This window comes from Sphaerodactylus townsendi, linkage group LG08, assembly GCF_021028975.2.
Source record: "Sphaerodactylus townsendi isolate TG3544 linkage group LG08, MPM_Stown_v2.3, whole genome shotgun sequence".
In the NCBI taxonomy this organism is placed as follows: Eukaryota; Metazoa; Chordata; class Lepidosauria; order Squamata; family Sphaerodactylidae; genus Sphaerodactylus; species Sphaerodactylus townsendi.
Genome location: NC_059432.1, coordinates 29384092 through 29411853, shown reverse-complemented (window position 1 = coordinate 29411853; position 27762 = coordinate 29384092). Strand labels below are relative to the sequence as shown.

The following is a 27762-nucleotide window of genomic DNA, read 5'->3' as shown; positions in this document are numbered from 1 at the left end:
AAATTTGGGGGGCAGGGACCTGCCTTTTGCTTATCCTTGTGTGTAAAAACACCATGTATGCAGACACATCTGTATAAAAATCTGAAACAACTCAGTGGTCTCATATTTCTCCTCCCCTTGGAACTAAGCATTTGAGAGATGTGGAACTCAGCTGGCAACAAAATTAAAAGAGTGAGAGGATCTCTTTCCCTAACCAGAGTATGCGACTTAAAAATGAATGGCCTAATGCAATAAGGATAATTTAAAAGAAAATTTAATAGTCAGCCAAATATACAGCAATTAGAATTACCTAAATATCACATAAATTACAAAACAATTGGTATATAGCATAATAGATTTTACTATAAAACAACTGATATACCTCTGCAATCCATCAAGACCCCACCCCAATCATTCACAATTAAACACACAAAAACCAAAGGATATTGTGCCAACACAATTCAGACCTTGGAGTCACAGAAAATAAAAACCAGACTGAGTACATTCATTCGTTCAGGTACAAAACATTTAAGTTGTATAACTCACCCTTCCCCCACCCCACTAGTTAACACAGCTTTAGGTGCAATTTCACATGCATCCATTTATTTTCCAGCACAGTTCCCAGAGCATTAAAGTGCTTATGTGCACTCTGGTTTCATTCATGTTCAGATGTGCAATATCATATTTGGACATTTTAATTCAAAGTCAGTTCAGCCAGTTTAGATATTTTATATCCAGTGCCAACATTTATACATGTTATTTTTCAAAGCATATTGAGAAAATGATTTAGACAATGTGTGTAAAATGTACATTTTGTTCCCAAGACCACTGGTTGCACTCTCCGTCCTGTGACTGGATTTCATATAAAGATTAATCTCCAACACAACTAAATATTTAAAGGAGAGATGGTTCAGAAAAACATGACAAAAGAACATTTCCTAATCCTACATGGAAAATTTCTCAGATTTGATGTCGACACCAGATTCGTACAAATATCCATAAGTATGAAAGCTTTAAACGTACACTAACTCTTCAGTTAGCAAAACGATCACCCATAATTACAAATGTGCAGTATTTAGCTCACTGATATGTAGTGGAGTAATATTTCACAGCTGATTGGCTCACCATTCTGCATTTCAACTCAACTGTTGATCAGCATTGAGCAGAAGGTACAAAACAAGCAAAAGACAACGTTGAATGTAAGGCTTCTGGATGGAGGATATGCAAGAGCTACTTGTACTTAGTATGGAGTACAACTGATTTACTGCTGTCTGCTTTGGCCTCCCCACCTCAAACTTCTGACTAATCAAATTGCTCTCCATGAGTTATGCCACACAAGTCTCACGTCAAAGATTCAAATTTAGCTGGTTTCATAAATCTGAGTACTAGTCTAAAGTCAACTTTCCTGTTTGCGGATGCACAGATGGGGTGTGAATTTCTGGGTCCCTTTATTCGGCAATTCACTTCGTTCTTGGCATGCAAGCACGTGTCTCGGTAGCCATCATCATATATGAAACTTCGCAGGGTTTTTTTAAAAAAAAATGCAGCCTGCATATTCCTAGTCAAGAGATAATTTTGTAGGAGGCCTGCTTCAGAAGGAACTGGATGAACCAAGGCTCTGGACCCCATTATTTTACATGCATTGCTCTTGAGGCTGCCGCTACAGAAGCTGGTCAGCCAACTTTTGTGGGTTTCTTGGTTGGTAACAGGGTTGGGGCTGGGAGATTGACAAGTGTGAGCACAGCCGTTTCCCTATGAACTGGTTTTAGCATAATAGATTATAAACAATTAGAATAATGCTCTCTAATAGTAGAGCGGCATCAGCGGAGTGAAACTATTAAAGCATTCCAATTACACACCTCGGATGCTGCACGAGGTCACTGAAAAGGTACCAAGCCTGAAGCAAAAGGCACTCAGCAGAGATGGTTATTGCAAACAGTGTAAACTATAATAATTAAAAATAGCTAACAAATGGGCAGAGATGTTCATATGAACTAGCTGCAGTTCTTCTAAGGGTCATTTTCCAAAGGGTCATATAATATGAATCAATTTTTAAAGATCAGACTTAACAATACCTACAGTGATTACAGCTTCCTCTTTCTTCCAAAAATTAGTATTTACGAAATTAATTTTTCAGTTAAAATGTGTACTACGCTTTGCATCTTAAGTAACAAACCATCCATTTCCTATGTAACCTCTTTTGAGCTTTGTGGTCAAAGACTCTAGCATACGTATTTACTAGAGCACAAGTCCAGCTGACTCCACGAAACTGGCTTCTAGGTTAAGATGCAAAGTTTCTTGCATCAAGCTTGCAGTCCACCAAACTGTTAATCTGAAAAAGCTCCTTCCTATAATTTAAGCATCTCATACAGAATAGTACGTATGGTATAGGCAAAAATACAATTTTACTGTACAGCAAAAATAATCTGTTTGAAAATACAGCCTCCATGTGAAACACCATTATACACAGTTTCATTGTTTTTGAAAAACTAGTTAGTTAAAATAGTTAAACATTTCATAATACCATTATCTTAAATTTAATTTGAATCTATGCAACAGGAACCACCAATATCCAAAAATACCAAGAATGAAAATGTATTGTTATAAAAAATTATACAATTTAAATTCTTATCAGGTAGGACTGTACACAATTTTCCATATAACACACTTTAAAAGAAACACTTCCACAAACACAATAAAAGCAATACTTTAAGAGCCTGCCCTTGGGGAGACAAGAGCTGCCTTGCCCAATTCAATTCCACTTACTTTCAACACCTTCACGATGCTTACCTCAGTCATTAGTTCACATTTCCCTTTCAAATTAGATCCGCAATCCTCTGACAACACTTTGAGAGTAACGTATACTGAAGTATTCCTCAATCTATGCCAGGGCTTTAATTCCAAACTCACTGGGTGCTGTGATGCATACACCAAGCTCTCATCCAAAGCTCACCTTAACATGGACAATTCCATTTTGCCTAAACAGACAAGAGCTGACCACTCCATATGTGAACAAGAAAACTTCATAGGTGCCAGATACCCCAGTGTACCCTGCACAAAGAGCAAGTGGACTGAAATATAGAGACCGCATTCACACATTATGTACTATACTAGTATACTATCCCATTATACTATTATACTATCCCATTCAGAGTATTTATTGTACTTTTTGCTCACTAGTTAAAATCACAAAAAGATTAGTTTCAAAACATTACTTTAGACACCAATGTGTGAAAAAGTCAGAATGTACTGTTTCCTATCATAAGCCAAAAGTGATCTATTACCCTAAAATTTTGACTTTGCCCAACTTCCTATTTAAAGCATTTTGTCTTTCAAATTCAATAAATGTTTTAACCAATTCAGGTGAAGAAACTGAAAATTAGCTGGGATTATTTTCTGTGAGACCATCTGACAATGTTGTAGTTGCAATGTTGTAGTTAAGTATCATAAGGAGAATAGCAAACCACCACAAAATACTAATGAAACACGGCAGAGGTTAATACCCTACAGACTGCAGGATTTCCACTGGTACAACACAAGAAATACCACCTACTTCCACCAGACATAGTTTTTGTATACAAAAATATTCTGTGTTAAAAGTTCCTGCCAGTAAGAATGCTGACAACTAAACTAAGCTACCAATAAGAAAACTGATAAGAATAATTAACAACTTTTTTGCAATATGGCTTAAGTTATTTAATTGAACACTGAATATACCTACTCACAAAAGTTAGTATCACTACATTCTGAATCTCACATTTTAGCTTTTTATTTTTTTTAACCATTAAGGCTCTCTTTAAATCTGTGTTAAAAGCATCTCTCTATCAAATGTTTCTGTAGGAATACTATTTCCAAAGTTTTGATCTATACCTGCTTGCTATATTTTTGTTGCTTCCAATTTAATACAACCCATACTTTAGTGAACCTTATGCGATATGTCTTTAATACACTCCTTGACAGTGCTGTTTGCCTTATCGATGAAAGACAAGTTACAAGGATTGATATTGTCTGGAAATCTATGATTCATTCTATTTCAATCTTAGTAACCCAGAGAACAAAAGAAGGCAAGAGGGAAGGAATTGTTTGAGTAATTCTCTTACAGTTCTAGCCTAGTTATCTGCCAAATGAATACAGGTTACTTCTACATCTTGTTACAGATCTGAACTCAAGCAAGGTGCTCTTCTTGACCCAACAACGAAATAGTCTTTGTGGTTACAGAAGAGACTTTCCCACAGCCAAGCCATGGTAAGATCCATTTCCCTCAAAAAAATCTGCGCACATCAGTTCTGCAGATGTGTCCCTACCTAATGGTGAAACTGGTATTGAAGATCATTGCATAAATATCTCAAATAACCAGTCTACACACCCACCCACCCACCCACCCCCCACCCACCCCCCGCTTTTTTCCCATGAAGTACATGCAGGTTTAACTCAGGTTTTCTGACAGAGCAATGTTTAACCAGGACAGATTCTGGCCATATAAAATTAGATAATGTTGAAGCTATTTATTGTGGCCATTGTTATTCTTTGGCAAGAGGCAGTGTATTAATAATAAATAAGTAGGAACAGTATCTTCAGTTGGAGACCAGCGATAGGACTTCTGAACTTTTCTTGAGTTAGATGCTCATAAAATCATAGTTGCATTTTAACTACATTTTCCACTGGTGGAAGACACTTTTGCCAGAAGGAGTGGGTATTTTCCAATTCACCCGGAAGAACCCCATCCTGTTCCCAATGATCCACCAATCAAATGCTTGATTTTGGAAGACACTGCAGTCTGTGGGGGGAGGGAGGGTTGCTGCTCAAATGTGTGTCAACGCAGTCTGTTCATGTTAAGATACCCACCAAGAAATGTCATATTAATGCAAAATATTTCCACTTATTCACTATATAGCGACTTGCTTACGATAATGAACTAAACCCAGCCATAATCTGATGAGTTGCTCCAGATGTCCCCCTCCATTCTTGTAGCCAAGTAGTTGACTACATGAACAAGACTTTGCGAGTACAAACAAAACAGGGTCTCTGAAAAAACAGACAATTTAACATACAATCCATTATATTTCTCATGGTCTTTAAATGGCCAGCAAGTCCTATTACACCATTTTTTAAAAGCGTTGTTTTGACAGCACCTGCATAAGAGTTTAGTTATTAGATGAGCTAGGAAAGGATGAGAGCCCCCAGCCAGATTTAAGAATGCAGCAGTATGATCGTATCTCACTAAAAATGCTGGTCCTGTAAGAATACAGATTAAAAAATATATATTTATCCCTTACATAGAATCATTCCAGTTTTGAAGATGCGGCATATACCCTAGGACAATTCTAGAGGATTCTTCTAGTAACCCGTTGTTTAAAGATATGGCTCAGTGTTCTGGCTGCACAGACAGAATTTGATTAAGCTAAAACATTTAAGGGTATGAACAAGCTGAATCATTTTATCGGATATAAATTCTCTTCCAATTTAAATCTAAGCTGCCTTGGTTAATTTTTTTTTTACAGCTACCACTTAAACCTCATTAGCTCTTCCCTTGTTTTACTAAACTACAAATGATTTTCCTGAGTAAGATTATAAAATATTGGATCATTCTACCAAAAGTACAAAGACAAGAAAAACAGGGAACAATACAAACCAACATAGAACAGGATCACAAGTGCAGAAATGTTGTTGCTTTTCTTTGTAATTGGCCCCCAGTAGAAATCATAGCAAAGAATTCAGGTATCTAAAATATTCTGAAGGACAGTAATTAAGTTCTTCAGCCCGTGAATGTAGCCCTCATCTCCTGTGTTGCTAGGGAACACGTGCGCAAAATCTATCATCCGCACTTCCACCTCTGAGCCATCTGGCACCACAGTGGGCCTGTGGCAGAAGACTTTTTCCAACTGAGGTATCACATTTCCATTCAGATGTTCTTGTGAAAAGCATGCACTGCTCTTCCATATGTTGTCCTGTTCCACAGTCTCGACTTTGAGTGAAATTTGACTCTGGTGCCTTTTGTGAAGTGCATACATTTTAGAGAAGCCTCTGCTTACGGAGGACTCGAGCTTGCCATTTTCTGGAGAACTGATGACACGAACGTTGTTGTTGTAGTACTCCAACGTATTGCCACTTGGGCCGTGACCCTTGGATGCTCTTCTCTTCTCAACCAAAGTGCTGTCATTTAGCCACGCTGCTGTCATCTGAGATGAGCCATCATAGACGAACAGTAAGGAACTTGCATAAAAGTTAAGATGCTTCTGGCTCTCAAACCACTGCAAGATTTCTTTAATCTTCTGAATACTGGCAACAACAGCATCTTTTCTCAGGTAGTATCCATTGTGGAAAAACCGAGCCACGCCTGCAAGGAAGACATCACTGAAATTAGAACCTGATGACATGGAAAGTTCAAAGTCTCAGATACAAAAATATGCTTGAAAAAGCAAAAATGATAAGTGATTTTGAGCTATTATCATAATGGAATATGGGCCCAAATCATTCATTCATTCATTCATTCATTCATTCATTCATTCATTCATTCATTCATTCATTCATTCATTCATTCATTCATTCATTCATTCATTTATTTATTTATTTATTGTTTAAACTTCTATACCGCCCAATCCCCTATTTTGATAGACAGTTTGCAAGTCTAACACTTCATTTCAGAGGAAAGTCTGATCTAGAGTAGCAAAAGGGGACCTAATATGTCCCTAGTTAAAATTTCAACTCTGATATGAACTCACTATGTGCCATTAGCTAAGCCCCTCATTCTTATACAGGGATAATAAAACTTACAGGGTTACTGTAAAAGTTGCAGAGAATGAATACGAAGCAGAATACTCAAAATATACATTATAGATACCCAGTACTTTAAGCTTCACGCTAGAGCAAGGACACATTTATTCAATGTATACATTTCACATCTCTTCCTCTTCAGTCATCCCCTATATCTCTCTCTCCCTATGGCCTCCAGTGATATTGCCCTCTAAAGCAGAAATCCCCAAGCTTTTAGAGCCTGTAAGCACCACCAGAATTCTAACGTACATTGGTGGGTACAAGATGACTGTCACAGGAGGCAGAGCCAACCACACAGAGGAAGCTCAAGGGCAAGAGAAAAGGGAATTTTTTTTTAATTAGGAAAGGGTGAGAAAATAAAACCAACACTTCAAAGTGGCTTCCTCTGAAACAATGCCATTTTAATCTACATGGCCAATCAGACCTGCAGTGGCCAAACAGAAGCCCTGCTGGGGAAAGGCCTTACCCATATTCTAAAAACACTTGGCACCAAGAAAGGTTTCTATGGGAAGCGTGGCACCCATGGTCATCACAATGGGATCCCCTACTCTAGAAATTGCTTAGCTTTATTCTATTCTATTGTCTTTAAGTCTAACTACCAAGGATGCCACATATAGGTCATAAGCCCGATCTATAGTTCTCTTGTAATAAAGATCAGAAATTCCCCATTCATTTAACACACTGGATTAAAAGATAACACAAACATTACCATCTTTTATTGTCTCTTTTGTTAAGCTTCTTCCATAGTGCTGGTTTTGCGTCTCATAGCTGTCAGAGTGAATGTGATAAACCTTTTTTTAAAAAACAGAAAAAAAGAAATGAAGTGGCTCTCCGGCTCATTTCTCAAGAGTTTCTCCTTGCCCCGAGGATCAGTTCCAAAGTAACATTCTGTATACATAGGACAAGTTTTCTTCAGCATGAGTCACCCACACAATTAACTCCGAAACAATTCATACACTGGTCCTGCATAGAAGCTTAAGCTTGGCTCAAAAAGAAAGTCTTTTGAAACAATATAAAATATTGTAATTGCCTCACCAAGTTCCACGATGAATTCTAGACTTTTGCATGACTGATTTATTTATACCCATTTCAATCTAGCTTCTAGTTGAGTTTTGTACCAGACATTCTCCAATAAAAAGATGGAGGAATGTGACAGCATTGATACTCCTAGACATCTAAACAATTTCCAGTGTTATCAGTCATGATATCCTTCTGGGCAAGTTGGCAGAGATGGAAGAGGCTTCTACTCAGTTTGTTGGCACATGATACAGGGTTCAGCAAGACTGCATCTTTTGCCCTGCATTGCCCTGGGGAATGTTGCCCAAAGACTTGAAGTGTCCTCAAAAGAAGACGGCACCCAGTATGATTTCTCCTTTTCAACTGAGTCAGGTGATGCTGTGAATGTCTTGAAAAAGCATCTAGAGGCAGAAAGGGGGCTTGCAGAGGGAACATCAGCATTACCAGATAAGACCAAGGTACTGTAGATCAATAATATAGGAGGAGGAGGAGGAGGAGAAGAGGAGGAGGAGGAGTTTGGATTTATATCCCCCCTTTCTCTCCTGTAGGAGATTCAAGGGGGCTTACAATCTCCTTGCTTTTCCCCCCTCACAACAAACACCCTGTGAGGTAGGTGGGGCTGAGAGAGCTCAGAAGAACTGTGACTAGCCCAAGGTCACACGGCTGGCGTGTGTGGGAGTGCACAGGCTAATCTGAATTCCCCAGATAAGCCTCCACAGCTCAAGCAGCAGAGCGAGGAATCAAACCCAGTTCCTCCAGATTAGAATGCACCTGCTTTTAACCATTATGCCACTTAATATAGTTAATTAAGTTATATTTATTTGTTATTATGTAATAATAACAGAAAAATTGTCATTTACATTAGCAGTTAGTAATTGGGGGAGAGGTAAAAATCTGCTGCCTGAAGGCTAATTGTCTAGGCTTTGAATATGCTTCAGTGTCAGAACCCAGTTTATAAATTCAAAGGCAAAATTATTCACATGATTAATGAACCGGGAAAGTCAATTAACATTTCACTAAAGGGATGTTATGAAGGAGTTTTACAGTATAAAAATAGTATGAACTTGGCAAGCACACACAAGATAGAAGATGCATTAGATTTAAGGCGGAACAGCTATTGTATTGTCGAAGGCTTTCACGGCCGGAATCACTTGGGTGCTGTGTGGTTTCCGGGCTGTATGGCCGTGTTCTAGCAGCATTCTCTCCTGACGTTTCGCCTGCATCTGTGGCTCCTCTGATCCTCTGAAGATGCCAGCCACAGATGCAGGCGAAACGTCAGGAGAGAATGCTGCTAGAACACAGCCATACAGCCCGGAAACCACACAGCACCCAAAGGAACAGCTATTTTTCACCACACTGAGGTCTCTGAGTGTCAGTATTAGGGGTGCCTGCTTGATACATTGGCACTTGAGGTAGCTTCTGACAAAGCACATCCATGGGTAGCCTTACATGAGTGCCTGAAAGTGGTAGCATGCATGAAAACAACCAGTAAACTGAAGCTCAGTCCAGACAAGACGGAGGTGCTGTTGGTCACATGATATTGCTCAACAATATGGCTGATCTGGGAAAGAGAAATCAGCCAGTACTGGACGGGTCTGCAGTCCTCCAGAAGAATCAGGTTCACTCATTCAGGACACCCTTTAGAGCCAACACTATAAAGTGCATGTATCCTTTGTGGAATAAAGTGTTGTTGGTCAGCTATACTGGTCCAAGTATACTGGTCCAACTAATGAAGCCTGAGGCTCGAGAAACATTATCTGACCAGTTATTCATGCTATGATCACAAGTACTGTACCTGGGACTGCCCTTGGATAGTTCAGAAGTTTCAGTTACTACAAAATGCTGGAGAGGTTGCTTGCTGGTACAGTATAACATACAGGGAATAATTTGAACCAACTCTGAACAATCCACACTGGATACTTGATTTGCTTCCAGGACCAATAAGGAAGTGCTGGTTAAGTTCTTACAAGAGTTGCTGATAGCCAGGTGGACCTCTGCTCTGGCTCAATGCACAGAACACTCTTTTTAGAAAATCTGAATAAAAGTCCTTGCATATACAGAGCTGATACTTACTGTAATCAAACAGTGTTTCAGCACTATTCTATGCATATGTTACAGGGAATTCTGTATCTTGAGAATACATGAAGGTAGTTTCAGTTAAATAAAAAAAACACAGACTGAAAACACAAATTTCATAACCGATTAGAATATGAAACAAATCTAACACAAACCTATGTTTGCCAACAGAATTACAATCAAAATATATTGTAAAATATTGTATTTATCATACAACATGTGATGAACAGTGTTGGCCAAAAAAAGTTAATCTCGCAGCAAAGTTATTGAGTGAAGACAGAAAGAACCTGAGAAAGACGACCAAGAAAACAGTGTGATAAAAGAGGAAAGCAATGCAGTAAAATAGGGGATGGAAGAGAAGGACATATTTAAAAGACAGGACACATACATATTTATAGCATTACTATTAAATATTGAGAGGCACAGAGAGAGAATGAACAAACAAACACATCCTGTTAAAATCTCCTCTAATTCAATTCAAAAGACCTCCCCTGTTTTCCTCTAAAACTGTTACCAGGGAAACATAGAGAGTGGGCCATTTTTTTTACACATGCAAACACTCCAAGAAAGGCAGCAAGGGGCTGTCTTTCCTATTTGGTAACATACTTGTCCCCAAAATGAGGGAAGCAAGACTCCACTCTCCATTTCTATCTTTGTACAATCCCAGAAGAAAAATATTTTCTGAACAGGACCTTAATTGTCCATTTCTGGTTAAGTGCATAAGCCTATCAAGTCCAATGAAGAATTACTTCTTACCCTCATGCCGAGCACCAAGAATCCAATCTCTTCCATTAGTGGGTACTTGCTGACCTGCTGTTTAATCTTCTCAGCTGAGGCAAATGGATCATAGCTTTTCTGGCCTATTTTTACATCCATTATACATGGCTTTTTAAACCTATGGGTCACATCTTCCAGTTTCAGGTACAAATCTGTTAACAATCCAGAATAAAGATTTATAACACTTGCATTAACTAAATCAAACAACCCATTAGATGCCACAAGAAACTGAACCAGTTTTACACAAAGCAGCACAGTAGAATCTTGCATCTACCTGTTATTTTAGATTCACACCTCACACCACACTCCATCCCACCCAAACAGTTATTTATTAAGCTTCCTTTCTATTATTTTCATTGTCTGTCCCCACACATATCCACCCACATTCAAAACTAAACCAGTTTTTAAGGTTTATTCAAATACTGCACTGCTTAGGCTTATTTTATATGTACTGCTGCATTACTACTTATATGAATACTAGAAGGGCACCCGTGCTTCGCTACGCATATTTCATCACAGGCTCTCTGTGAATTTTGGGGTGACATTCAACATACTTCTTTACAGCCTGTTTGTGAACTTTGGGATGACATGCAGCATATTTTCTCACAGCCTGTCTGTGGACTGATGGGTTTGTTTTCACATATTTTGCAGCAGCTTCCTGTAGTTGTCTTTTTCTAATGCAATGTGTTATTGCTCTCTTTCACCTGGCGGGCTCCAAAAGACGTCATGTGGAAGCAGCCGTTGTATTTTCGGGATGCAGAAAGGAAGTGTTCTGCCATTGGATGCTGATGAGTGAGAAGGCTGTGAAGAGGTTCAGGGTAGGGTTGAAGGGCAGGGAGCTGGACTGGACTGCCACTACAGCACATTCCTGGGGACTCATCCCGCCACTTCAGAGCACAACACCAAGCACAGGGTGATCGGAGGCCGAGAGCAGTAAATTTGTCTGCACAGTAATCAATCTGATGTCCATATGCAAAACCCAACAAATGTTTCGCAGTCCAAGATGATAGTGTAGTTTGTAATCTGTTTTGATTGTATTTGGCTGTAGCGGTGTTGTTAACATGAGGGTGGGTGGAGGAGTACTTTTTCACAGCCTGTCTGTTAACTTCGGGGTGACATTCAGCATGCTTTTTTGCAGCCTGTTTGTTGAAGCTGGTGTTTGACTGTCACCCTTAGAATGTTCGTGCAGCATGTCTGTGGACTGAGGGGCTGGTTTGCCCTTAGAATGTTTGCGCAGATGGCCAGAAATGAGCAGTTAAAGCAGTAAATGTGTAATAACTCGAGTAAAACTGAATATTTTGAAAAATCCTTTCTTAGTGAGCACCTAAACCACATAATGAACCAGTGTGCCAAATTTCAACATTGTAGGTTCGGTAGTTTTTGAGTTCTGTGCACGAGTCAGTCAGTGAGTCAGTGAGTGGTATTTCGCATTTATAGATATAGATCCCATAATGGCATCTGCATTATTGTTGTGGGCAACTGAATACAGATAAGGTGTTTTGACATACTAGCACTGCCCTAGATCTAGAGATGTTAAATTAATCTTATTCAAAAATCAACTGCGTTTGCAGAAAATTGCCCATATTTACCTTTGCAGAAAATTGCCCATACCTCCTATTCAAAAGAGCATATCAGTATAGAGTTTCATGATATCTTACATGGCAGGATTTTATTAAACAGTACAGAGATTCTCAGTTTTTGACGCTATGAAAGATGTCTCCATAATTACTTTTATCTAATTACAGCCTAGAACAGAGTCACTTAGGCAACCATACCATCAGGAGCAGTAGGTGGTGACCAGGTCCCATAATATTTTGGCAAATATTTTCGCAATTCTAGAAACACAGGATCTTCACAGTCGGCAGCATACACCTGAAATAAAACAAATATACAGATTAAAAATCTGTGTGAAAAGTACTCACATACTTTTCGTAGCAAGCCAACCTTAGCTTTGAGAGACTCCTTTCAGTTTAAAACCTTACAAAGAAAGAAATATCTGTTCAGTTTCCCTCCAAAATGAAGGCTATGAATGTATATAAAAATTGACATTAAACCTTATAAACAATACAGGTTCAACCACCCCAACCTACAGTGAAAAAAGGAACTCTGACAATTTAACACAGCAATAAACACATTTTTAGAGCTAAACAAAGGTTATGCAGAAGTTGCTGGGGGGACACACAGTCATTACGGAATCTGTGATGAATAACTTCGGTCTCAGATAACACTGGTTTAGCCAAACTGGATGGGGGGGGGCAGAGGGGCAATGGTGATCTCTCTTTCGCCTTCACCAGAGATAAAACTCTATCAAGGATTGGATCGAGATCAACATTTTTGAGAGTACATGGGCTGCCACCCAGAGTATGATTTTCTTGCCAACCTATTCCATGGCAACACAAAACAAAAAACTGCACTCCAAGGGCAGAAATAGTTGCTCCCACAAAATGTTAGTCTAGAACCAAGCCCAAGTGAAACATCTGAGTGATGTGAATTTTCTAAAATTACTAAAATAATAACTTTTAGAAAATTATTTTGTTGGAATGATAAAGCCACCCCATGGTAAGTATTTGATGGGAAAATTCTTAAGTCAGCTCCATCAACTATTGAACAAGAACAGCTTTAACAACCATCAATAAGAGCAGCCACTACTGGAGTATATCTACAAACTCCAGTCAGGAACTGACAACTATGCAGCTGTTAAAAGCTAGGAATTTTTAACTTCTCACTGACTGCATTTGTTATAAGTTAAGATGAACGCCTGCTCCTAAAATATTAACATAAATATATTATTAAATGTTACAGTTCTGCTTTTTTCATTCACTATCATACTACAAAATATATAACTGATCAAGAACAAAACAAGAAAATCTCTTCAGTGATTCAGTCACCCCAAGGCCAGTGGAACCAAATCCCATCACCTCTGTGACTTAGATTGCTACATTTTTAGAGAAGACAAACGTTTGACTCTTAATGGGCAACTTCTGTAGAAACAAAAAACATGTCCTTTTTAAAGACCAAATAACAGTTTATTTCAAACAAGAACAGAAACGTAAGTTACAGAACGTACAAATTACTGCCAGTCTGATCTATTTTGTGTTCCATAGTGGGAGAAGTCAAATGACAGAATACAACCAGAATACAACCCCTCCCATATGGACCAAGAAGTGGCTGAATCTCACAAAACGTTAAAATCCTACTGTACATTCCAAATAATCACTCAAGCAGACTTTGTATGCATTGATGGAAGGAAACTGATTTCATAGTTTTCTATCACTTGCTCAAGTTGAAATTAACTAGAACAATATTAAATGTCTATCTTAAAGTACTGAAACAGAAAAATCAGTAAAATCTTTTTTCCACCACAAAGAAAAGAACTAATAGATTTGCAAAGACAAAATGAATAGAAGAAACAAAATAAATAGAAGAAGAAACACAGGACACCCAAGACAGAGATCCTGTTTTAGGGAACTCTGACTGGGATAAATGTTATTTAGGTATATAATACCTGTCAAGACAATGAGCTTTCTTTGACCAAAATTCCATTTCCAAGATTTTTTCTCCTGTTCTCACCTAAGTGAATACCAGATGTCAGCTATTTGGTGAGAGCAACCCTCCCCATACTGGCCGTTATGAACTCAAGGCCACCAGCATTCCACCTTATGAACTCAAGGCCACCAGCATTCAACAGCCCTAACAATGAATTCACTGGTTACAGCGGAAAAGGTCGGGAGGTGGAAATTTCATTCATCATCCAGAAACCTCTCTCTGGGCAGTGTCTTGCTTGCTTGTAGGAGGTCAGCAGATCAGTGGCCTATGAATGTACACTATTCTCAAAGGTGTCCCTTGTTTCTCTTTCCCCTCCAACTTCCTTTTCCTTCGATACCTATGCATTTGGCTTTGCTGTGTTATTCTGCCATTGTATCTACTTTTGATTATGCTGCATGAAATTGAATTGTATCTGCCTATGCTTCGAAGTACTCATCATATATGATGTAAAAAACCTTCACTAAATCTGGAAAGTTAGCTTTGAAACCTCACATGGAAACCTCACATCGCTTTTGACCTTTTTTTGTCTAGTTTCCTCATCATAAAGTTTATTTAGATTTATGGTGTTGTTGCTGTAAGTTGACTAGTCCTGAGCAGGGTAATTTCAGTTAAGTTACCAAAGGAGTATCTTGTTCCAGGGTCTTGGGTGGGAGACAAGGGAATAATTTGCTCAGAACAAGGTGAGGCAGCCTTGGCACCATCGTGCATCCATTTTAAAAATCCTTTAATTCAAACGAAGCCTGATGGTCACTTTTAGAAATAGAGTTTCTGCGTTGTCATTGCACTATAAAATTCTGCTCTTATTAAATTTTTCATACTATTCTATAGACACATCATAGTCACCTAGTTATAGATATAAAATCCAATTCCTCACATTCAAAAAGTCAAAGAATCTTTTATGTGTATGTATGTGTATATATGTGCGTGTGTGTGTGTATATATATATAATTGTGTAGCTTGAATTTTCCATTATATATTTGTATACTTCATCTTACATTTTCAAACAATACATTTTTCCCATTTTGCCCCCATAATATCTTCTTTACAGTTTTAACCAAACTGCAGTAAATTCATTCTTTGTTGCCTCTTCTCCCATATTTCTTCATTGACTCCAGCTTCTTTCATCCAGTCCACGTATATTGTTCATATCTTCAAAATTTTGCTCTGCTTCTCTTGCCACAGTTCATTTTTTGGTATTATATCGAAAATATCCAGTGTCACTTGTTCCCAAATATATTCCAGCCATTTCTGGATTGTCAATTTTTTCTTTTCTTTCAAAGTCAAAGAATCTGATCCACATGAAGCAAATACGCTTCACTGCACAAGACCGCTCCTAAATGGAGTAGGCTGTGTACTCCTTTTGGCTTTAATAAGGCATGGAATCATTTGCAACTGAATGTTTCAGCCAAAGTTGCTCAGAGTACTCGTTCTAATGAACTATTTACATTTCACTCCATGTTCACTCTAGGCAACTCTTGTTGGAAAGTACATAATGCTCACCATCCAACTGCCACCAAAAGCATTTGTATTCTCCCTCCCTCCATTTTCTCTTCAGAAGAGTATTAGCTTTTATTTTATACTCAGCCTGCGAACAACTTCTAGGCTGCCTGTGCCATGATACCTGGTTAATCACGACAAGTCACAGACTTCTCTAGGTGATCTGGTTTACAAGATAGCAAGGATACTCTAGTATGTATTAATAATTAAAACGAATGCCGCACAATATTACATACGAGTACCCCAACCCTGGATCGCCAGTAAGGTATTTCAGTTGCCAGTGGTATCATAGTACAAGGCTCATTCAGTGGAAAAACACTGCAAGGAGCAACAACACAAATTGCACCAACATTAAAAGGGCAGCTGATGTATGGACAAGGTGAACCCTGATTCAGAAAACAAGATTAACTATGGCTTGAAAACTGCATTATTTAATATATAAGCTATGTTCCATAATTTCAGATTTTTCTAGAGCCGCTTTCCCCTAGTAATGAGGAAAATGCCCCCAGAGACACATTCCTTACTGGCACTGCAATAAACAACCAGGCTCAGTCCACCTACTTTCTACAGCACTAACTGGCTGCACAATTTGGAGGGCAACTGCTGACCACTCCAAGGATGGCATGCAGTTTTCCCATCTTCTTCTCATTCCTGCAGCACCATCCAGCCCCCAGGAATGACTATTGCAAAGGCTGCAGGACCCACACAAAGAAGTAGTCATGCAGAGTGAGGAAGGGCACGGAGGGGGAAACAGTTTCTCTTTCCTTTTCAGCATGCTCATATAAACAAGAATTATTCTCTGTTTCCATTTCCTTATGTTGTACAGTACAGACAAAGCCAGCCAGAATCTGCAGTCGGCTGGTTACACCACTATACCACCTGTGATGGTCATCTAAAGTATTTGACATTTGCACTACCAGGGAAACTCTTCTACAAAAGACCTTAAAATCTTAGGCCTGGTATAGTTAATTGCCATCTTTTAACGTTACTCACCTTTTTCAAGAGTGACCACAATCACCATCTTCAGACTTTGCAGTCTGGGTCCCCAAGAGTATTCAGATTCAGAGGTTTTTTGTGAGACATTCAAGTTTGGTTCCGGTTGACATCAAAGCATAAATTCTTCAGTTAGAGGACTTGGAATCAGTGACTTACCTTGTTGTAGAATTCTAGTTCTCTGGGCCCTCGAGGAGGTGGCTGCAATTGTTTCAAGACTGTGCCATCAGGATGTTGCAGTATTCCTGGGGGGTCAGGAAAAAAGCGAAGGATGAACAAACTGAACTCTGGAGATAATTTTTTTGTGGTCTGCAGGCTAACTATAATTTCAACTGTTCAGTAGTAAACATTTGAGGGGGTGGGGTTTTCCTTATAAACAAGAATTGGCAAACATATTAGTTATCCCAAAAACAAAAAGCGACATTGTACAAGATCAATCAAGAAGGCATCTCAGTTTTCAGCCAACAGAGAAATCCTGTTTCTACACTACCATACACAGGCTGTTTTCCAAGAAGAGTCAAAGAGAATACTAAGAGATGCCTCAACAACACACAAACGAACACAGCATGTTTTCCAAAGGGCCACTTGGAGTCTGGCATGCATCCTGAACGCCAAACGTGCCTTTTCTATTGAACAAGAACTTCATGATTTTACAGCTGATCTCCCTCCTATTTTCATTTCCAAACATTGTCTTTTGTTCTGGATAGTTTCAGCTTCCCTGAAGTTAACTGTACAATGCATAATTAAAGTGATCCAAGAGCCAAAATTCCCAGATAAAAGCAAAACAATTTGTGGGTCAGATAATTTGCAAATTACCACTTATTTAATCACCTTGCAAAAAATTAATCTAAGTACAAAGGGGTTTGTTTTGACCCAGTGAACTATATTCTTAAATAACCTTGCAGAATTTGCTGCTAGATTAAAGGTAAACTTTGTATCTGGTCTCTGCAGAGTACTTCTTTGCTATGCTTGAACCACCAAAAAAAATCTCTGATCTAAAAATCTGAAGGCAACACTTACTTGAAAAAAACTCATAATTTAGAACAGGTGACAAAGGATGGCAACAATTTTATTTTTGTAATTAGCTTTATTTAGAAACAGCCTTTGAGCAAATGCAAATGTCATAAATGCCCTGGTTAGGCTGGTTGTTTTGCTTTGCTTTTGTCTCCAGTTAAATAAGAAGGCTGGTGCATTGAAGATCAAATGGAAGAGTCTAAATAGGCCCAGCAAATAAATCCATAAAAGTTATCAGTCAACATATATTGTTCCTAGTCTCACTGCCCACAAATACTTAACCTACCGTGTTTCCCCGAAAATAAGACAGTGTCTTATATTAATTTTTGCTCCCAAAGATGCGCTATGTCTTATTTTCAGGGAATGTCTTATTTTTCTGTGTTCTGTTCATCGGGCATGCTTCCAAACAGAAACTTTGCTATGTCTTACTTTCGGGGGATGCCTTATATTTCGCACTTCAGCAAAACCTCTACTACGTCTTATTTTCAGGGGATGTCTTATATTTGGGGAAACAGGGTATTATGAGCTACAAAAAAGAAAAAAATGCTAGACACCATAAAGAAATGTTTATACGCCATGGTGACCAGGATTTGTCAAGCCCTGGCTTCCACAGGATTGATTCTGCACCGGATTGAACTGTACATCTACATAGGAAATTGCAATATTTGAAGCATTCATTAGTATCTTAGCTTTTAAGTCTGCTTTCATGTGCTACATCACATGCTACTCAGTATGACCGAAAAAGATACCATTTCCTTCTTTAAAAGGAAACCACATGCAATGTACACTTCATTTATTAAAAAATAGCTAATAATGTTTTATTACTTTTCATAACCACGTAATAGATAGGACAATCATAAAAATCAGCCTTTGAACTTTATAGATGGGAAAAGCACAATGAAGCCTTTAGTCCTCAGGTGCAATCTGGAAATAATATGAACAAGATTTCTTTTTCATGTTGTTGCTGTACAAACAATCCCCAATACATATGGTGGGATGAAACTACAACCAAGAACGTCCCATGGACACAATTTGTACAGAATGATGCAGCAAGAATGCTGAAGTGGACTGTAGAAACTGTAATTCCAGTTTTGTTCCACCTGCACTGGTTCCCAATTTGCTTCTGGGCCTACTTCAAGGCACTGGTATTGACCTTTACATTCCAACACAGCTTGGAGCCAGGATACATGAAGGACCAACTTCTATCCTATGGACCTACCTGACCACTTGATCATCTTCAGAGCCCCTGCTTTGGGTGCCCCAGTAATCTGAGACTGGAAAAGCAAAAACCCAAGAACAGGCTATCATGACACCAAAATGACAGAATTCCCTTCCAAGGGAGACAGATTTCACTCTTCAATTACTGTCCAGCACGGTGCTGTGGTTAAGAGCAATGGACTCTAACCTGGAAAACTGGGATGGATTCCTCACTCTTTCACATGAGCTATGAACTGGATTTGTTTCCTTGCTCCTCTACCTGAAGACTGCTGGGTAACCTTGGGCTAGTCACAGTTATCTAAAAACTCTCTCAGCCCGACCTACTTCACAAGGTGTCTGCTTGTGGGGAGGGGAAGAGAAGGTGATTGTAAGTTGCCTTGAGACTCCATAAAGGTAGAGAAACATGAGATGTAAAAACCAACTCTTCTATTTTTCCACCATGTGAAGACTTCTTTGTTTTGCATGGTGTTCTTTCAGAGACCCTCCTTCCATATTATATGCTCGTATTTTGTTGACCTGTTGACCTTTTTTTACTACACATATGTATGTATTTTAAAAACTGTTTTAAGGGTTGACTGTTCAACACCTTGGGGGACCTGATGTAAGTGAAAAAGCAGCATAAACATATTTTAAATAAAATAAAAATATCACCTGCTTCTAGCCCTTCCCATTGAGAATCTCAGTCTAAATTACAAATGGGGACCCATGTTATTTCCATGACTGCAGATGATACAAATATGGAATAAAAGTTAATTAAAATGTTATGACTTCTGTTATACAGCAGATTGAAGGAATATTTTATCTATAGGTCCAGCATGCTGCACGTGGCATCTCTCTCTCTCTCTCTTTTTTTGTTAATCCTTTATTAAGCAGATTTCCTTCAACTTTGCTTTTGTAGGATAAAGCTTCCTGGATGAATAAAAACTCTATTTAACAAAAATATACAGGTTTTCAATTTCACTAGTCTGAGTTACTTCCTCTCCTGTTTGACTTCCCCATCTTGACCAATGTTGTCTTCCCCATCACTCTCCTTGTCCCAATCTTTCATCAAGGCTCCCATCATGAAGTCGTCCTTCAATATACGCCATGCTGGCTCCTCTTCAGATTTAGAGACAGCCTGTTTGCTCTTCACAGACTTCCTAACCGTATTTTGCTCCATTTCTGTTCCTTCCATCCCTCTCAGTACCATTAATAAAGTCTCTCTTTGAAACAGATGATATCAATTTGGCCTGTTTTCTGTCGGAACTCCCAGTCTTTTGCCTTCTCTTCAACGTTTTTTTGGTGCTTCCGGACAGCATTAAATAACTGGACTACTCCCCTCTTGGCAATTCTCTGAAGGTCTCTCTCTGCTTCTCTGTTTCTGATAACATCTGGCTTCACTCTGCACATCTCTTCCCATTCCCGCTTTTTATCAAGCTGCCTCTTCTTTTCCAACATTTTCTGTTTTTCTCTCTTTCGCTCTCGTTCTTTGTTTTTAACCGAGATGGTGTGTTTTTTCTTGGGAACTGTTTTGTGAAGCGCTTTAGCCATGGCATCAGCCCAGCCGGCGTTTGCTGCATCTTTAGATTCAGTTGCAATGTTATCTTTGTCTTCCAGGATTGCAGGCTCATCCTCCTCTTCACCTTCCAACTCATCAGCCCCAGAAGAAAAGCTGTCATCCAGAAGGCCTGAGCTTTGTTCAGAGCCACAGTCACTTTCTGTGGCGGCCGCTTCTTCTTCAACATGTGGGCCTACCATGGCGGCCGCCATCTTGTTGACTATGTGCGTTCAGTGAAACGGTCCGAAGGAGGCGCGCTGCGGCATCTCTCTTTATGTGAGCTACTTCACCTTTTAAGATTAGCGGAGGAAGCCTCGCTGAGTGTTGTTGTTTCAGAGAAATAACTGAGGGAGGGCAAGGGGAACGTGAGCCTCACACTCAAAATTGAGGTAGGCCATTCTCAGGAAGCAGTAAAACATTGTTTTGTTTTAATTACTCTGAAATATGGTGCTATTGTCATAACAAATGCTGAGACTTGTATTAATTTTTTTCATAAACCACTTTTCAGTGTCATTCCATTTGAACAAACACTTTTTTGAGTATCATGGCCAATGGGCTATGCAATGTTATAGAAAAAGACCACCTGGGAATTTAACATATCTGAAGAGGCATATAAAAGTACAAAAAGTAGATTGGTGTGAGAGTTCTGGCCTTAGTCACCAGAAAAGCCCAATGGCAGATTCCTACTCAGATATATAACTAATTGTATAGCGCTAAACAAGTCACAATTTTACCTGCCTCACAGGGTTGTAACGCTGTCATACTGATCTGAGCTCCCTGGAGCAAAAGGTGGGACATGTGAAAGAAAAACCTAGTCTAACTACTTGTTCCGCATAGAACAAGAATGTTCAAAGGCTCAATTAAAATAAGCAGATCAAGAATTAATGAATCAAAACCTGCTCCTTTAAACAGGATATTTTACATGTACATGCAACCTGTTCATTATTTACAACATTTTCAACAAATCTTTTTTAACAGTGCTTGACTGGTAATTTGAGATATACTTCAAGAAACCAAGTTATCCATTTGCCTAACCCAGAAAACTGAAACCCCATCCATAGGAGACTAACAGAGCAATCCTGGGTAGCACGAGAAGGGGGGTGTTTGCTGTGCCTTGGTTGGGGGCAGCACTGCCACACCACAGCCTCCTAACATGCTGACTGCGCTGCAGGCAAGAAGTCGACACTGATGCTCCCCCTTCCCCATAAAAGTGGCATATGGGGCTCAATGGGTTGCAACACTGATTTTTGCCAGTCTAAGTTCATGCTGGCAAACAAGGACTTTCCCAGGCCAAAAGGGCTCAGGAAGCCAACTAAAGTCGGCCCCTGATTCGCCCTCTTTGGCACTAGCACAGGCTCTTATGCCGGAGAAGCACTGGCACTATGGCTGCATTGGTGCCCAGGGAACACACTGCTGCGGGGCTCCCCAGCATTAGCACAAGTGGCCTTTATGTCACCACTGGGGTCATGCCACCTTCTAAGCGGTTTCAGGTTGCTCTCCCCGCCCCAGGACTGCACAATAAGGAAGTCAGTTTAACAGTAAAATGTCTAGATCTTATTTGATATTTATTATCACACTTTCCCTTGTTTTCTCCTTCCCATCCATTTTGCAAGAGACAATTTTGATTACAAGGATTACACCTTTTTTCCACAGGGATGAAAACTCTCCCTGACAAATACAGATCACCCTGTTTATGCAAAACAGAAGGTACACATGTCTGTTTATTCTTCCTGCTGCTCCTCTGTGTCATCCTATAATAAGAGATTGGTAAACATTGAGCTTTGGGCTCCACTGGTATGCTCACCACAATAAATTTTACTATCCTCTAGACATTTCAGTTGGGACAGACAGGAAGAGAATTGCCTCCTCTTCATGAATATTAACTCTGCCCATATCAGATTAAGAGATACTATGTGGCTAATCAACAAGAAAAGCTGGAACCTTATACAACTTCTAAAGCTTCAAACTAGAGTAAGACAGATCACATCATTAAAAAGGCAGAAAGAGAAAGAAAAGGTGATGCAATAAATGACAAAGTCATAAGACACTGGAAAGGAAACTGTTGTGCAGATTCTAGCACACCTTTATTAATATATTAAAAGAACCAGACAATTACTGCTAAGTACAAACAGTAGAATATCACATCAGGCAAACAGAACAAAGGAATAGCACTTACATGCAAGTTCTACATAGTTTTTAGACTTAAAAATAAACGTTTTGAACTTCAGACATTCTCAGATACCAGTGTTCTAGTTTAAAGAGAACTACTTAGATACAACGTCTCATTAAATTTGGTATCAAGGCACTGACAGAACAGCAATCAACTTTGGGGCAATACCTGAGGAAGTGGACGAGAGACCTCTGTACAATTCCTGATTCTGCCACATAAACCTCTGGATGGCCATAAGCAAATCACACCAGCCTAGAGTGCCTAATGGAATTACTAGGCAGCTAACAAAGGTCAGTATATACCACTACGAGAAAAACATATGGTCACAAAATCACTCCACTCAGAGTGTTGAGAAAATAACCCACACAGGCTGCTGGATGAACCGCAACATACCTCTGCGATAAACGAACAACACAGGTCACATATCATAGTCTTTGCACTTTGCACTTCATTACAGTTCCACTTTAAGCAGAGTTACATCTTCTAAGGCCATTAATTTCAAAAGATTTGTAAATGTGTAACTGCACTTAAGCAACCTGAATAGCCCAACTTAGCCCACGTTTCTGAGAGCCTGGAAGATAAGCAGGATCAGTCACTTGGATGAAAGACAACCAAAGAATACTTGGGATGCTACTTAGGGAAAGGCAATACCAAACCACCTCTGATTATCTCTTGCCTGGAAGGCTCCGCAGATGGAGTCACCATGAGTTGGTTGCTACTCAGCACATGTTCTTACCCTGACCTGGATGGGTCAATCTTATCAGATCTCATAATCTGGTTAGCACTTAGATGGATGATGACCATCAAGGAAGTCCAGAGTCGCTGCACAGAGGCAGGCAATGGCAAACCACCTCTGTTCACCTCTTCCCTTAGCTGCAACTTGATGGTGCTTTCCACCATTAACTACGCTTAAGACGCCACCGACCTTAAGAAGACCCCTAAACCTTAGCAACTCAAACCAGTGAAGTGCTGGAATTAAGAGCATTAAAGAAGCCAAAACGGGGGTCAGATCAGTAACACCTGCCACACAAAAACTTCTTTACATGCTGGGCTTTTCTTCCTCTAAAGCCTCTAGTCTAAGCCTTAGCGGGACATGCGGCTGGGATCGGTGAGAACACTACAAAAGGCGAGAAAAGAGATTTTGATAGCAGAAGACAGGGATTCTTTTGCAAGCAGACTCAAGCAAGAAGAATCTGATGGACATCTCCGGGTGACGCTTGCAATGAAATCCTCCAAAGCAAATTTCCAGATAAACTTGCACCGGGGAGGAGAGGGGGGGGGGGCTTAAGTGGCTCCAGCTCCCTCCTAGCCCCCTGGTGAGAAACACCACCTACCTACCCTCTCCCGTCCCCAGAGAAACCAACTTTTGCCATCGGGTTCCTTGGCCCTCACTCCTCCACTACTGGCCGACTTACCGCCCTTATCCTTGCCGTACATGTGCCCAGCCACCTGATGGGAGAGGGGCACGCAGCCATTGAAGAACGGGACCTTCCCTCCATCCTCCTCCGCCGAGGCAGGCGGGCTGGGCGGCTCGTCCAACTGGACGGCCCGGGGAAACCGCTCGGCCTCGGCGCTCTTCGTGCGGCGAGGGGGCTCGGTGGCCATTTCCTGGGGCTGCCACATCCTCGCCGCCTTCAAGGGCCGCCGCTGCCACGGCCGCCCGCTCGCCGCCCCGCCAAGGCCCACGGCTCCATCGCGCGCGCCCCCCTACGTCAGCGGCGCTGCCTCAAGAGAGCGGCGCAGCAACCGCCCTGCCTCCTCGGCCGCTCGGCTCGACTGACTAAGCAGCCCCGGGCACGGGCAGCATCTCGGCTCCACTGAGCATGCGCACGTCGAAGCGCGCTTGCGCCTTAGCGGCAACTGAAGCCTTCGGTCTAAGACTTGCCCGGGAGTTTCTCATGCAGCCATCTAGAACGTGAGCCGAACGAGGCTGCTTTCGTTACTCAAGAGGGGCTCGGCTGGTTGGGAGGCAGGACTTGTGACAGCGCTGCCCTTGTTCTAGATGTGTATGGGATGAAGTGCGACCAGAGAAGGGCGCTTTGCTCACGTTCAGAGACATGGTTTGCACTATTATGATGCCAACAGCAGAGAATTGCACACAATGGCTTACATAACAGTCTTAAAGCGACAATTGAATTCAGTCATGATTCAAACTTGCCCCCTAGTCTCAAATAGGTCTCAATACATAGTCGTCAATACAAGCACGATGCTATGAACTTAAAATTTTCATTTGCATCATCAGCTCAATACATAAACAAGAATACATGCATTTACAATTTCAATGTCTTCTTCCATAACTCAAATGCTTCCAGTAAAAAATAAATCTTTACGTATAGGTCATGAGAGACCTCAGACATGCTTACGATCTCCAAGGAAGATTTGCAATGCAGCTGGGAGTTATGTTATATAGTTTGGATGTTTAATATTATACAATGTTAGATAGTTTGGATGTTTAGTATACAATTGCAGACTATATGCCCATTACCTTTCTTATTGCACTGTTCACACAGAATCTCGGGCCAATTTGAAGGGTCCTTTCTTGAGACCGGAATGCCTGGAATCTTGTCAGCCAGAACTTGATCTTGTAATTCAATGTTGAGGATACTGTGCCAGTATTGATGAATATGTATTAAGCAATATTTAAGACTAAGGAGCAAATTCAAGTCAGATTACTAAATTCAACTGTCACTTTAAGACAGTTACGTAAGCCATAGTGTGCAATTCTCTTGTGTTGTTAGGACAGTGTATTGCACCTTCCCCCTCCTGCTTGGAATGGTGAATTGCACCATTATGACCCTGAACTAAATCTTGAAACAGAAATCTGTTCAGCTTGTTTTGAGGCAGAATACAGGGAGCCCCAATCCAGTTCCAATGCGACTAAAGTATGTGGCTGCAGTCCACAGCGAGATGAAACTGATCCACATAGCCTAAACGATTGCCAGTGTTCAATTCTATGTAGAAGACCATAGCATAGGCCTCACCTCTGCTAAGGAATGCATGTGCTCATACAGTGCAGTCACACTGTCCATAGCACATTCCCGCCATCCTTATTCAGAGAGGCATTCTGGGAAAACTGTAGATGGTGAGGAATGTCCCCATAGGAATGTCCCCTCAGCCTCTTATATGCCAGGTCCCCACAAGCCACCGGCAGGGGGTGGGGAGGAAGGGAGCCAGCTTCACACTGGAAAACTCTTGGGGAGGACAAGTACCTCAGAGGGGTACGATGCCATAGAGCTCATCCTCCAAAGAATCCATTTGCTCCAGGGAATTTGGAGATGAGCTAGAATTCTGGGATAGCCTCAGGCCCCAGCTGGAGGCTGGCATCCCTAGTGACAAGACAGCCTTCCAGAGATGGTAGTGGTGTGGCTTAGCTTGGTCTCCAGTTTTAATCTGAGAAGCCTATCCACTCTAACATTAAGATTGGGGAGATGACAGAATAAGACCTTCCTGAAACAGGAAAGCAAGCATACAGAAGTGACAAACAGAATAATTTTGGAGAATCTTCTTTACTGCTACCGACCATCTTTTCCCAAGCAGTTAGAGGTACGGCTTATTACCAAAATGGAAAAACATTAGCTCTGCCACTGGCAACTTTCTTTGTGCCACACAGTAAAATATGTTTGACTGCAGCCATGGGATCATTCATCAAAAAGATCAGCAGTACTGTAAGCAATTTAGCAATTTACCTTCATTAACTTGGGACTGTTGAACTTCAACTCTGTCCAACAGCTGTGTACAAACTGTGCTTTGCAACTGCAAATCAAAACGTAGCATCTAAAGTAGTTAAAACCTTCTCCCTAATGCATTTTAGAAATATTGCTAGTTGCTCTGGAGCATGGATTCCAAAGCTAGAGGTGGGCTTAATCAGAGACAGAATTCAACCTGTCCTGCATGCCAAGCCTCAATTAGGAAGACTGCTACTGAGCAGAACACAACCTCACATCTAGGAATGGGAGGGGAAAGTTTCACACATGAGACACCAGCACCACATCATATTAGGAAATGCTCATTGTATTCAAATCCCTTCCCTGGTGCTAGGCTTCTTTTGAATGAAGAATGATCAGCTACCGCCCCTAGTTCAAATACTCCAGTTACTTCATTGTGCAAACTGAGTTAACTCCCATTTGGAGCTCTTCGTACCTTTTCCAGATCTGAAAAATAAACCTTAAACATGTACCACAAGTAAAAGCCATTAGCCCTTGAAAATTTACCTAATATCTTATTTCTCTAGAGATATGCACTGGTGCCAGAGATCATGCTTTCAACAAAATGTCTCCTCTCGTCTTACAATTGTACTGTCCCTGAGAAACTGTCGTGTAGTAGGTGTTATAAACTCAAACACAATAATACAATTCTTACATAATATACCAACAGGACACTGTCTCTAGCACTGCCCAACCCAAATAAACGAGAAGATTTCCAAAATACCTTTTGCCAGGGGACAGTGCTAGAAATACTTTATCGTAGGCGATATATAAATTGTGCTTCCCCAGAAGAAATTATGAAGGCCAGCCAGCAACACAGGTAGAATGCAAATTGAGGTAGTTGCTCCTATAGACAAATGGTGTAACACATTCCAGATATATCTCAGAAATCAACATGCAACATTATGTAGACAGAAAGGCTCATCTAAAAACAGAATAAAAAACCTAGGACGATACCTAAGAAAAAAAGAGTAGGCTTTATTTTAGAACACACAAAGGGCTTCAGAGATTCCAGAGAACATTTAGAAGTAGCTTCAGACCATCTTTACACATTCTCTGGAATCAGTTGTGATTTCCGGAATACTCCCATCTTATGTCGGGGTTGTTGTTTTTTAACAAGGTTGCCCTGGGTCCGGGAGGGGGTGTGTGTGTGGAGTTTTTTGGTTTTTATAATGTAGCATGAAGTATAATTCCACATAATACAAGGCATTAATAGTTTCTTCTTTACTATTTACTCATTCATAACACTGTAATTGTTTTTAGAATGGAATTCAGAACATTTTCTCGGGCACTGCCCCATGGTCTTCCCTGAGTAATACAGATGCAGTATTTTAGTAGATTTACCTAGGATATGTATTGATGCCAGAGGTTATGTTTGAATCATGTTTTCATAGATTGTCCCCTCAGCCTCTTATATGAATACAAAGCAAAATAAAGCTCAATACAATTTTATGCTGGTT

General features: G+C 40.3%; 1 protein-coding gene and 1 pseudogene across 1 annotated transcript; both read right to left on the bottom strand.

Annotated features, from left to right (window-relative positions):
• Window positions 1–237: 237 nt before the first annotated feature.
• IPMK (inositol polyphosphate multikinase) lies at window positions 238–25462 on the bottom strand. The gene is made up of 6 exons (XM_048505033.1): window positions 24014–25462; window positions 16819–16904; window positions 12399–12495; window positions 10603–10775; window positions 7463–7544; window positions 238–6316 (listed from the first exon to the last, which is right to left on the bottom strand). The coding sequence occupies exons 1-6, from the start codon at window positions 24219–24221 to the stop codon at window positions 5694–5696; spliced, it is 1269 nt and encodes a 422-aa protein (XP_048360990.1). The 5' UTR covers window positions 24222–25462; the 3' UTR covers window positions 238–5693.
• LOC125437470 lies at window positions 19365–20650 on the bottom strand (annotated as a pseudogene).
• Window positions 25463–27762: the final 2300 nt, after the last annotated feature.